At 39.6% G+C, this 13,130-nt stretch overlaps 3 protein-coding genes across 3 annotated transcripts; 2 read left to right on the top strand and 1 right to left on the bottom strand.

The window, feature by feature from the left end:
* Nucleotides 1-1,455: 1,455 nt before the first annotated feature.
* Nucleotides 1,456-2,876, top strand: LOC126842582 (BCL-6 corepressor-like protein 1). The gene is made up of 2 exons (XM_050579621.1): nucleotides 1,456-1,563; nucleotides 1,646-2,876. Exons 1-2 carry the CDS (start codon nucleotides 1,513-1,515, stop codon nucleotides 2,654-2,656), a joined length of 1,062 nt encoding a protein of 353 aa, XP_050435578.1. The 5' UTR covers nucleotides 1,456-1,512; the 3' UTR covers nucleotides 2,657-2,876.
* A 409-nt stretch (nucleotides 2,877-3,285) lies between these two features.
* Nucleotides 3,286-4,728, bottom strand: LOC126842538 (uncharacterized). The gene is made up of 2 exons (XM_050579548.1): nucleotides 4,675-4,728; nucleotides 3,286-4,584 (listed from the first exon to the last, which is right to left on the bottom strand). The coding sequence occupies exons 1-2, from the start codon at nucleotides 4,726-4,728 to the stop codon at nucleotides 3,286-3,288; spliced, it is 1,353 nt and encodes a 450-aa protein (XP_050435505.1).
* Nucleotides 4,729-6,378: 1,650 nt separating this feature from the next.
* LOC126842599 (uncharacterized) lies at nucleotides 6,379-7,852 on the top strand. The gene is made up of 2 exons (XM_050579643.1): nucleotides 6,379-6,544; nucleotides 6,803-7,852. The coding sequence occupies exons 1-2, from the start codon at nucleotides 6,491-6,493 to the stop codon at nucleotides 7,703-7,705; spliced, it is 957 nt and encodes a 318-aa protein (XP_050435600.1). The 5' UTR covers nucleotides 6,379-6,490; the 3' UTR covers nucleotides 7,706-7,852.
* Nucleotides 7,853-13,130: the final 5,278 nt, after the last annotated feature.

Genomic DNA, 13,130 nt, shown 5'->3' with positions numbered 1-13,130 from the left:
TGTTCTGGCTATTTCCATCAATTATCTTGCACACTCTATCAAATGTAGGTTAAACAAAAGTCAAAAAAATAGCGTTTTCCCTTGTCATGGTATACTGTGTATTTGGTACACCACATTACACCTCAGAAATATTATCTTTCTCAAAATGACAAAATAAATCATATTGATCGCTGCTCTAATAACTTTTAAAAGTAATAATAAACATAAAAAAAATGTAGCTAAACCAAAATATGTTCACAACTTTATTGTTCAGGTTGAAATTATCAAATGCAGGCGAGTCAAAGTGATTAGCAAAAAACATAGCTTAAACACAGGAATTACAACAATATAAAATTAAGTTATGTGACATTATCTTAAAACTTAGTGTCTTCATTGAATTCAATTAATATTTTACAAAAGAGGATAAATAACTTGTTTGTGTTTTTCAGTTAGTCCTACACTATTTCTTTTCAAAAGAACTTATAAAATTTAATTGGAAAATAGAACAGTACTTAAACTATTTACCAGTTAAGTTTAAAATAATAATGGTGTTTATGTATTGTACCTTTAAAAAGTTAAACTTTTATGCTGACATTTTAGTGATCTATAAATGTTTGAATCAATGTAAAACAAAAATAAAAAGTGAACCCATTATGAATTATTGGCCAATGTGTTAATCTGTCTCCACTTTTTTACATTCTAAATTAAGATTAATATTATAGGCTTAACATTTTATTGGTGACGCTTTTACCAATAACTGAGTTGCTTAAAAATCTTGTGTTTTTAAGTTACTTAACTGATTAAGAGGCGAACAAAAATTTGAACACTTATAAAACCATTTGTGTAAATTTATAATTGCGTTAAATCTCCATGTAACTATACAGAAACTATTTTCTTAATAGAATTGTTACAAACTAATAAGAAACATTCTATTTTTGTAAAATTGTATTATATTTAATTATATTTTACTTGATTGAAGCACTTGCATTACTTATGAAAACTAAAAAAAAAAATAACATATAACAAGACGGTATTATAACAATGTAATATTTATGCACTTCAAAATATTAACTATAAATAATACTCCTTAAAGTTAAATCAATTGATGAAATAAAAGTAAATGTTTAGCAAAAAATTATGCGTGTAAATGAGTTGCCTATTTGGTTCGCCTTATTTCGCGACTATGATATAGACTAATACTTATCGACATTAGAGTTCAAATGAAAAAAGACTTAGAAAAAAAAAACTCATTCCAAAAAAATGGATTATGATTTCCTCGTGTGATGGGAAATGCAAGTAAAACGATATATCATCACGAATATAATTTGTATAAAAACGATAACACAGAAGAAATGTGGTGTAAACTCCTGAAACGATAATGCATTCAGATAGACTATCAGAGTGCAGTTCGTTTCCTACATAATTAATAGTATAAAAGTGTGAGCAATCCGTTGTACAGACACACTCAACATTGAACCCAATATTTTCTTGGAATAATTCATTAAAGAAAAATCCCCCTTAAAAAAAAAAAACATGAAGACCGTCTTCGTTGCCTGTGCGGTTGTGTGTCTTTTCACACTGAGAGTAAGTAAACAATACAGTTCATTATGACTCCTCAACAATTGTTAAAAAAGTGTTTAATTTGTTTTTCCCAATGTTTTTCTAGAGCACAAACGCACAATGCGCCTTACCAGCAGCACCCTTATCCCTCCCAGCAACACCCGTTGGATCTCCTCTCCCGTTGGCCTCCTTACTTCCTTTGCTCAGCAACCCAGCCGCTTTACCTTCAGTCCCCCCTACAGCCATCGTTTGCCTTTTGACCACCCTCGCCAACAACCCAGCTCTCTTGCCCACCATCCCTCCACCAGTGCTCATTAATTTGCTCACTTTATTGGCGTCCAACCCGTCCTTGTTGGTCGCTATCCCACCCAATGTACTCATCGCCGTCCTCGCCGAATTAGCCGCCAACCCGGCAATCGTCGCCTTAGTCCCACCCTCCATCATCCTCGGTCTCGTCAAGGCCATCGCTACCGCAGCCCCAGCTCTGTTGCCACTCATTCCCCAACCTGTTCTGTTGGCTCTCTTGGCCCCCGTGTTGCCAGCTCTTGGTCTGCCTTCATCGTCTGCGCCAGTTGTCGCTAGCTTGTCCATCCCCGCCGCACCAGCACCAATCATCGCTCCCGCCCCGGCTCCAGGCCCAATCGTCGTCCAACTGCCAAAGAAAACCGTATCCAGAACCCCAATCGTCGTCCCAGGCGGACCAGCTCCCAACTTACTGCTTAAGCTGCAACAACAACCGTCTTGTGGCCCGACCATCCTGCCAGCTTGTGCTCCAGGTCCGATCATCATCAACGACAGCCAAAACTCACACAGCGGTACGATCACCAACGCTCCAGCTCCACCACCAGCCAACATCGTCGTGTCCCTGCCAACTCCAACGCCCAGCGCACCCATAGTGTTGCCGCCCGCACCTTTGCCACAAATCTTATACAGCCCAGGCTCCAGCTCCAGCACCCCAGACATAGTTTTACAAGCCCCATCTGGTCTACCGAACTTGTTTGTCGCTCCAGCCGCCCCAGCTTGCCCACAGCCCTATTACGCACCACCCCCATGCCAACAATTGCCTGCCTTGCTCGCCACTGTACCAAGTGTGCCTTCTTCCATCTGCGGTTGTTAAGAACTGTTTCGGTCTAAAACCTTTTGACTACTTATATTTTGCATAATTCAAAATATTGTGTAGAACGTTTTACGACAAATTGTTGCGGTTGTAAAAAGACTGTTCTGATTGTTACCCTATATTATTTCTATTCTCAATACATTGCGGATATCATTAAATCAAAAGAATTATTATTCTATTGTAATATTGTTACTGCTAAAACTGTTTAATCATTTTCAATAAACGATAGCCACAAATACTATACACATTGTTGAAAGTGTTATTATTTTGTCATCCAAAGCACCATAAGTATTGGTTTGTGATAATTTATGCCTTATTTACTCTTTACATTCTTTTTGACGAATTTAGCTATTATTTTTAAAAATTTTTCATACCAAGTATTAAGGTTTTTTTTTGGTGATTATAATCAGATTCATAGTCAATAGTCACATATATCACTTATGTATGATAATATTCAATACATTTTTTTTTTTTATTAATATTAAAATTACATATTATTATGATCGTTGTTGGCCTATTTTATTTACTACATTTGGGTATTGTTTTATTCTATTGTGTGAGTTATACGGCTACTGTAACTACCATTGTTAATTAGCTCAAAATTTTAGTTCGTTAACATTACATTGTTTCTAACAACCACAAGACGGGGGACAAGGTATCGAAGCAAGTACGGGTGGCAACGGTGGACATGGTGGAGGGATTGGGTAGCCTGGTTGTGGAGACAATGGTGGCTGCGGCATAGTGAACAACTTAGGCGGGAGAGGTGGTGACTGCAGAACAATGTCGGCGAAGCTGCAGATGTCACCAGGGTTGTAGAACACTTGTGGCAAAGGTGAAGGTGGCAACACTATAGGAGGGCCGGCCGGATTTGGCGAGGGCAATTCCAAGATAACACTCGAAGGTGGTGGCGCCGGTGCACATGTGATAGTGGGGTCTTTGACTTTACTGTTGTCGTTGATGATTATCGGTCCGGAGCAGGTGTTGCCGACGACTTTCGGGGGCTGAGGAGGAGCTTGGCAGAGTTTCAGTAGCAAATTCGGCGATGGACCGGCTGGAAAAACGACCGGTGCTTTTTGCAACGCCACCTTGGGCAACTGGACGACTATTGGCGGTGTGTTGGGTCCGGCCACGATGGTCGGTGTCGGTGCCGGTGGCAGGGACACTTGGGCTTGAATAGTCGTAGAGGTCGCTGGACTGGTGATACCTTTGGCTGCCAAAAGAGCGGTCAAGAAAGCCTGGAGGATGTTGGCCGGCACGACGGTCGACAATACGGGCAATAAGGCTAGAACAGCTTTGACCAGACCGAGCAGCGTGTCGACCGGTATGGCTTGCAAGACGGCCGGGTTGGACGCGACGAATGCGAGCAACTCGATAATAACCTTTGGCGGTACACCGGACAACACCGCAGGGTTGCACACGATATAGTTCAACAGGTCCAGCAGTTGTGGCAACGGGAGTTTCGTAATAGCACAAGGCGTACTAAGCAGGGCGATAACAGGATTCACAGGTGGCGGCACAACAGGTGGTTTCACGACAGGTGGTGGCAGACACGGGGTTGGCAAGCATGGTGGAGGCAAAACTGGTGGTGGCAGACATGGTGGGGGCAAAACTGGTGGTGGCAGACATGGTGGTGGCAAGACAGGTGGGGGCAAGACAGGTGGTGGAAGACATGGTGGTGGCACAACAGGTGGCGGGGGCAAGGCAGGTGGACATGGGCATGGCGGGGGCAAGGCAGGTGGACATGGGCATGGTGGGGGCAAGACTGGAGGTGGGGCCGGACTTGGAGCTGGGCTTTTGCTAAGTAAACTCAACAATTCGAGGAGTTCTGGTAACTGAGAGACCGACGGATTCACCGGGGGAGAGGTGCACGAGGGTGGCAATGCAGGTGCTCCACAAAGTGGCACGCACGCACCTTCGACTTGAAAGCCCTGGAAAACGAAATTGCCACAACATTATGGGAACACGTTAAACATTGCAGGACATTCAACATGTCATCGTCGGTGTGTGAAAAAACTTACCTGAAATTTCACAACGCACAAGGCGAACAATCCAATGAACGTCGACGCCTTCATGATGGTTTCTTTTTACCACTTACAAATGCTTCGGCTGTTCAACTGTGATTCTGCTGCTGAAATGCGTTTCTTTTATACGGTCTTGTTTATTTACCATGTCCGTGTTATAAATTGATATAGATTTTATATAATATTTGTTTGTTTAATCTATATGTTCGATAATAAAACCAACAAACAATAAGACAACATTATCTTTAATAGCGAAAAATATTACCGTGTGATGATTACAAATCAAACGTGAAATTTTTTCCCAATGTGCTACGTTTTTACGTTTTAATTATCGGCATGTTTTTTTATTTTTAAATTAACAACAAACCAAAGTATTATCCGTCCGATATCGGAAGTTATAAAAAGACCAGCGAATAACAAACAAATCTCATTCGTCATAATACAGTTCCCAGTTAATCAAGTATATTATTATTAAAAAAAAAAAACAGCGACAGTCGTTGATTTTTTTTGTTTAATAAATAATGTTTATTAAAAAAAAAACGCAGCTGAGTAATATTACTTAGACACCCAATTAGTGATAAATAGAAAAAAAATCTAGTTTTATAACATTAAGCGGACTTCGTATCCCCATATTTATTAAGGAGATAGGTATAGGCAATTTTTTCTAAATTTTAATTTAAACGTTAAGCTCTGATGTGTACAATCGTAGACAATATTGAAAATAATGAGAACTTTATCTAGATTATCTCGTCGACTTTTCTTTGTATTATTAATCCAACATTCACATTTTGTATTTTAATTCTGACATTTTTTCATGGCTTCATTGTTTCTTGAATGCTTAAATTCCGTATACGTTTGTCGAGAATGGCCTTGGTTTAAAAAGAGAGTAGACGGTATAATGAAAAAAAGAGCGCTGTGTGTTAAATTTAATAATAAAAAAAAAAAAATTAGATAAAACGCAATATATTATTTTGTTAGTCTTGTTTGAAACATTTCAGATGCGTTCATAATAAAAAAAATTGTATTTGTTTTTTAAATAAATCAACAAAACTACACGGTTTTTAGGACAAATTAAAAGATTATTTTTGAGTAGGTAAGCATTTATTTCCAAAGTGACATGCGGATGGGTAACATCAATATTAAGCAATTTTAATGAATAGTGTGTGTGTGTGTGTGTGTGTGAATAATTATTAATGCATGTATTGTTGATACTACTCAACACACATCTGTTTAATTTATTTTTGAAAAATATGACTAATTACAGTATGCTTAATTTATATAACCACATACAAGTAATCATAGTAATCACTTGTTGATGTATTGTTTTTCATTTTACACATTGTACGTTAAGGGACTTAATAAGACTACAAGAAGGAATAAAAAAACGATGTTTGTGCGGTTTCTTCAATGTTTTTTTTTTTTGCAGATGTCTTCCACGTGTAAAACAATTGAGTTTTAATTGTATTTTTTTCTTATGAAATCTTATTCTTTATATCTCGGATAGGTCTACTGAAGAATTCGAGTCGTTTACGCGGCGATAACGTTCGGCATTGCTCGAGCATAATATTTTCTATTTTTATTACGATTATAAACGGTTAATACAAATCACGTTCCTGGCGTATCTGAGTGAGAAGGCGCTTCTTCCATTATCGTCCAGCCAATTCCTGAACGTTTTATTATTATTTCTGAACCACACGGCGCACACAACACCGTCGGTTATCGGCTATCGCACGTTATATAAGCCATCGCAGGCGTCTTTTGCACCGCACATTCATATTGCAATCGTCATCGACCGGCAAAACGTCTTCGCGGGATGAAGAGGTCGACACTGGTTGTCTTGGCGGCCGTGTGCTTGCTGCAGTTTAAGGTATATACAATACAAAATATAACATACACAATAACGTTGAATAACACAAATGAAACCCGTACAAACGGTCGTGTCAACTCAAAATTGCCGTTGTTGTGATGACTGTGCGCAAAACGGATGGCAATGATAAAAAATATTTAAAAAAAAAAAAAGAGTGACAATATAATATCCGTTTTGTGATGAAACAAATATATTAGCTTGACAGAAGACTGTTTATAAAAAACTAATAAAAAGTTATAATTTTTTTGTGTGTTTTAGAGTTCCGACGGCGCTTGTCCGAACGCACCCGTCGAGCCCGACAAGTCTCAGCCGCTCGTCGCCCTGCTGTCCACACTGTGCTCGACGTCCACGTTGAACGCGCTACCCGAACCGGCGCTCGGCAGCATAGTGAACACTCTGTCCACCAATCCGCAACTGTTCGGCTCGTTGACACCGGACGCGCTGTTGACGCTTCTCAACGCCGTCGCTTCGTCGCCCGGCGTGTTGAACCAAGTGCAGCCCGCCGGTTTGCTCGCCCTGCTGGCCGCCATATCGTCCGCGTCGCCGTCCGCCATCGGCTCGCTGCCGCGGTCCGTGGTGTACCCGCTGTTGAACACCCTGTCGGCGTCCGGCCTGCTGCCCAAGCTGCAGAACGCCCAGTCTTCGGCCGCCCCCACTTTCGTCGCCAAACTACCGCCGCTGCCGGCGCCGCCGCGGCAAGTCATCGTCCCGGGCCCGGCGCACGGTCCCATGATGGTGACGTTGCCCAAAAAGGCCCAGCGTCCCCGTCCCATATTCATTCCTTCCGGCCCCGCGCCGTCCATTGTGGTGTCCATCCCCGAGCTCAGTCCCGCGCCGCCGCCGCTGATCATGCCCCAGAACGGGCCCGGCCCCATAGTGATCAACGACCACCCCGGCGGCTACGCCCCGCAACCCATCGTCGTGCCGGCACCCGAACCGCCGTCCATATACTTCACCACGTACCCGGCCAAGTCGTGCTCGCAGGCCTACTACAACCCGGCCACGGGACAACGGTACCCGCAGTACTATTTCCAGTCCGGCCCGAACACGCCCAAAGTGTTCTTGACCACGTTACCGCCCGGCGTACAACCGCCACAGTGTGCGTCGTCGCCGCCGTCGCCGTCGTCGTCGCTGCCGCCACTTACCAAGAACTGTTGTTGACCGTGTTCGTTCCTAGTGTTGTCGCTAACTATCGCTAACTGTTTTTATTGTAATTTTATTTTTTGTTAATGTTTTATTTGTACTTTTAAGTTATTATTTGGCGCATATGATCATATAATAAATCACTTTCGCCAATCTCATATAATATACTGCCAATTTATTAGCTTGGATGAAAAAAAACAACAAAAGTTATTATTTTTTTGGTTTTTGGACTAAAAAAATCTGTTTTTTTAGCTAAAAAAAACCGTTTTAGTATAATTAGTTTACATTTAACTGGAAAACTAGTAAAAATATATTATTTATAACGCGATGCCCGTAGAAATAGTGATTACTTATCATGTTTTTGAAAGTAATTTTATCACTAATTATTATTATACATATCAAATGCCTTGCGTTTGTTGTCGGTATAGTTTGATCCTTTTGGCCTTCAACCTGTTTTGATAGACTCTATCGAAAGCAGGTTCCATTTCTTAAGACATTATTGTCAAGATAAAATTGACCAAAAACTCTGTAAGTACATAATATATTAGCTTAGGTACTAGTATATTATATAACACAAAATTACTGGTGTAAAACGTGGCCACCAGAAATGGACAAAACGTAGATTACATATTATATCAATTATTTTAATGATTAATAGGTTTTTTCTGTTGAAATAATATGTCAAATGTAAAAAAAAAAACATCAGGTTACATTAACAAGGTATGATTAATCTTTTTTTTTTTATGTTGAATCCAATATAAACAAGTTTATGTGTTGTATCGATTCCTATCTATGTATGTAGTATTAATAATGTCTACTATAAAATACCGTTTACCTCAAAATCGGTATAGTTTATCAGATTGCAATACTAGCAGGGTTGTGTTATCATAACATATTGGGCTTTACTGTAAGTTATGAAGAGGTAATGGATTTTTTTTTTTTTGTAAACAATGTTCCGGTTGTCCAAAAGGAACCCACGAAGACTGTAAACGAACACTTGATCTAAATACATAATCGATGGTGTATGCATTAAAGCAAAAAAACCTGTTGACATTATTTTGGTAGCTATTTTTCGAAGATTAATATGTACGAATATGTATATTATATAAATTATTTGGCGAATTATATTTTTAAAATATTCTGGAAAATGTTTGTTGAATCGTTTCTCTTAAAAAAGTTCAATAATAATTGATAATAATTTTTGACAAATTTTTTAACAATCAATGTGCATTGTTTGTGCAACGTTATTCATTAAAGCGTTTTTTCTTTTAATTATTTGTATTATTTTTCAACTGTTGTTCTGGTGACACTCAAAACTGACTAATTTTTGAATAGTTGTTTTCGAAAAGTACTTAAAAGGCTAAACGGATTGGCCCAAATATATATTATATCTCTCGAAGAACGGTCAAAGCGTTTAGTCTGTAGCGATGATGACGATGAAAATAATTTATGATGGATTACTTCTACATAAACAAGGTGGTGACCAGTTTAAAATTCGTTTAACGTTCGTTTCTTGAGATTTATGAGCATGAGTAGCGTTTGTCTTGTGTGTTTATTATGTGTCGTGAAATATAAACTGCAGTGTGTCAGTTTTAGTGAAAACTACCAACATAATGGGTCAAGTACACGTGGCTCGTTGGTCAAGTGCATGTGGTACATTCACTTATGTGATGTTTTCCTATCGGTTTTGATATTATCATTAGACGTTCAATTCCCTGGTTGTCCAAAAGGAACCCACGAAGACTGTAAACGAACACTTCAAGTATTTTAAGACTATAATTTTTCTTGATCTAAATACATGATTGATGGTATACGCATTAAAGCAAAAAAAACTTGTCGACATTATTTCGGTAACTATTTTTCAAAGATTAATATGTACAAATATGTATATTATATTATTATGTTTATATGTGGTGTATTTATATATGCATGTGGTACATTCACTTATGTGATGTTTTCCTATCGGTTTTGATATTATCATTAGACGTTCATTAAAAACTAAAAAACAGCGTTGAAAAATTGAAAAAATTCACTTCTCGAGTTTTGATTATTAAACACAATTGTGCCGTACAATTATTGTGCCACACATGATTGGTATTAGACATACAAAAAGCATTTTGTCACATGATCCAAGGCGCCTTTTTGTGAAACATCCTTCGCCGGTTGTTGTTTAAACAACAAACAGATAATAATACACCAAATAAACGGTGCATCGAACCGTACCGCACGCAATCAACGCACGTTATATTCGATTGTTGAAATAAAGATTATCCATTGAGATATTGTCGAACGCCCAAACAAACACACCGAATCGCGTATCGAATGCTTTACTATAATAAACAAACAAACAGACCAAAAAAAAAACCAAAGTCGTATAAAAGGACGACCTTTCCACAACAGAAGCACAGTCCAGTTTAGGCGGCGATCTGAAACAAACCAAAAATGAGGCGGTCAACGTTCATGGCGATTTTAGTCGTTTGCGTTATCAAATTTCAGGTGAGAATAATAATGTAGTGACAATACTTAAATCCTTTTGGGTCAAAATTAGCCAACGACGAGCCCCATTGACGTTTGTTTATGTTTAAAATCGTTAGTTCGGTTTTTTTTGCCGACAGATAGCGTTGCGTAACGAAATACGTTTTAACCACAATCGATAAATGATACCAACATGAATAACCTGTTGATTTGTTTGCCCGCAGGGATCCGATGCCCAGTGCGCCTGTCTGCCACCGCCTGTCGGGCCGCCACCGCCTGTCGGGCCGCCACCCGTGAATCCTGTTATCGCCCTGCTCGGTACGCCTTGCGCTATTGCCAAGCTCACGTTGCCACAACTGCTCGACCTGTTGAACTATATCGCGTGCAACCCTGCCGCGTTGTCCGGCGTACCGCCCAAGGCGGTCGTCGAGTTGCTGGCTCTCTTGGCTTCGAACCCGGCCGTGCTGAAAGCCACGCCGGTCGCCACGCTGCTGGGTCTGGTCAAAGCCGTCCAGGCCTCGTTGCCCTCGCTGTCGACCGTCGTGCCGGTCAACGCGCTGCTGGCTTTTTTAGCCGCGCTCTTGACCGCTAAAGGAGTTCCCTGTCCGGGCGCGGGTCCGCCGGTCCAAGCCCACGTGTCACTACCGCCGGCACCGGCGCCGACCATCGTGGCCGGGCCCAGCACGCCGCCAATAGTGGTCCAATTGCCCAAGGTGGCCCTGCGGAAACCGCCGGTGGTCTTGCCGGCCGGTGCGTCGCCGAATTTGCTGCTGAAACTCTGCCAAGCTCCTGCTCAGCCCCCGAAAGTCGTCGGCAACACCTGTGCCGGACCGATAATCATCAACGACAACAGTAAAACCAAAGAGCCCACCATCACGTGTGCACCGGCTCCGCCGCCCTCGAATGTCATCTTGGAACTGCCGCCCCAACAACCGGCCGGACCTCCTATAGTGCTGCCACCCGCACCGCTGCCCGAAATATTCTACAACCCTGGATCGCTGTGCAGCTTTCCCGACATAGTTTTGCAATCTCCGCCTCCTCCGCCCAAGCTGTTCACTCTACAGGCACCGCCTTGTCCGCAACCTCGCCATCCTTGCCCTCCGCCGTGCCCACCGTTACCGCCCGTACTCGCCTCGGTACCCTGTCCCCCGCCTTGTGCTTGCTCTTGTTAGAAACTTTATAGTTGTCTCGACTGACTAACATACTGATTACTTGTAATACAATATATATATATATAGTTGTACTGTTGTCCTGTAAACGAAATCTGATTAAACACTGTTCTACTATTACCCAAGTTTGTCTGTTGAATTTCACCATCCGATACTGTTCATTTCATTGGCAAAGTTCGTTATGGACACTGTGGCTTTATTACCGCAATAATTCTCCTTCATCAAACTGCCCTACTTATCCCATATAATAGTCTGACGATCAGTCATACTGTGTCTCACAACTCACTCGTCTCCAATTCTCTAACCACAACACACTTAAGAATGTGTTTAATTATAACATATGTTGTAATGTCTTACTGAAAATGCAATAAATAAATTGGTTTATGCTTGCTAAATATGATATCTTATTTGGGAAACGGTTCTTATGTAAAAAGATAAGCAAAATTATTTTAGTGTGTTTTAGGTAGAATAAATTTGTTTTTAGGCGGGGCAGTAAAAAAATAAAATAAAATTTTAGCCTTTACAGCTGATGTTTAGTTTGTGTAAAAAAAAACTACTAGTAAATGTTTTGAAAATTAAATTTCAAACGAAATGCGTGGCAATTAAGTTTTAAAAACGCCTTACTTTATACAGCCTGATAAGGATGAAATAATTATAAGAATCAATTGATTAAAACAGAATTAAGCGAGTGACACCTAAACGGCACCTACTTATAATTATTTTTGGTTAGCATTTGCTGAAAAGGTTCTGTAAACGATAGCTCAGTTTGATCAAATTTAAAAAAAAAAACACCAAAACTCATTTCTTCCAAAATGGTATTTACTTAGAACTGTCCATCAACAAATGGCGTCTACTGTGTTAAAAAATATTTTCTTGGTTACTCTAACTGTGTATAAGTAATACAATTATTTGACAACTTTGACAATGAATCAAAGGCAGTTATATAATTAAGTTACATAGGTGCGAGCCTTTGCATATAGTTACCCGCTTAAAGTCTAAGAAAAGTTTAATCTAATGACAGATACATGACCGGTTAGATGTGTGTGAATGATGCTGTTGATTGGTGCTGACCAATTGAACTCTACTAAATCTCAATCGCACATCAGTTGATACGATTTTTAGAAAATATCCATTACCTTAAGAAACCAGAAAAAAAACTCTTAAAACAAACTGTACCGTCTTACCAATTTCAAATAAGTATAAACAGTTTAAATAAAAAATATTTCAAACAAAAAGTTATTGATTTTTCTGAGTCGTTTAAAGGATGATAATATATTTTTGAAATAATAATTTTGTTACACGACCAAATAAAGATAGGTACCTACATAATAATACCGTTGCGTTGTGTGTTATATCAGTTATAATCACCAAAAAGTATTGTTTGATTTGAACATATAAAAATTATCTATCAAAACAATGTGCTATCTCGCTGACTATCCGGAACACTTTATTTCTGCATTTTCTCTTAAACCAATCGTCATTTGTTTTAGCGAACAGTGCTCTGTTTGGTGTTCAACAATCAAACTACATTTGGCCTATCGGGTAAGCGTTAAAAACACAAATACAATTAAATGTGGAAATATTTGTTTTAATATATATTTTTATATCACTCGGTTATATACTCATAAAAAACCAAAATTAATTATTAAGATAACATGTACTATTGTGGCTTAATTATTAGTTTGATTGGGTTGAATGAAATTTTTTTTGGGCAATAAATAATTTGACTAAATTAAATAAATATACAAAATTTAGGAGTACAATAACACCGTTTGATGCTTTGACCGAGTGCACTATTT

Source organism: Adelges cooleyi, unplaced genomic scaffold (assembly GCF_023614345.1).
Source record: "Adelges cooleyi isolate 19-005CV unplaced genomic scaffold, UGA_ACOO_1.1 ACOO_flye_CR_arks_rails_tigmint_CR_PRNA_55, whole genome shotgun sequence".
NCBI classification, from domain to species: Eukaryota; Metazoa; Arthropoda; class Insecta; order Hemiptera; family Adelgidae; genus Adelges; species Adelges cooleyi.
The sequence above is the reverse complement of the archived record's forward strand: the minus strand, read 5'-3'. Positions and strand labels throughout refer to the sequence as shown.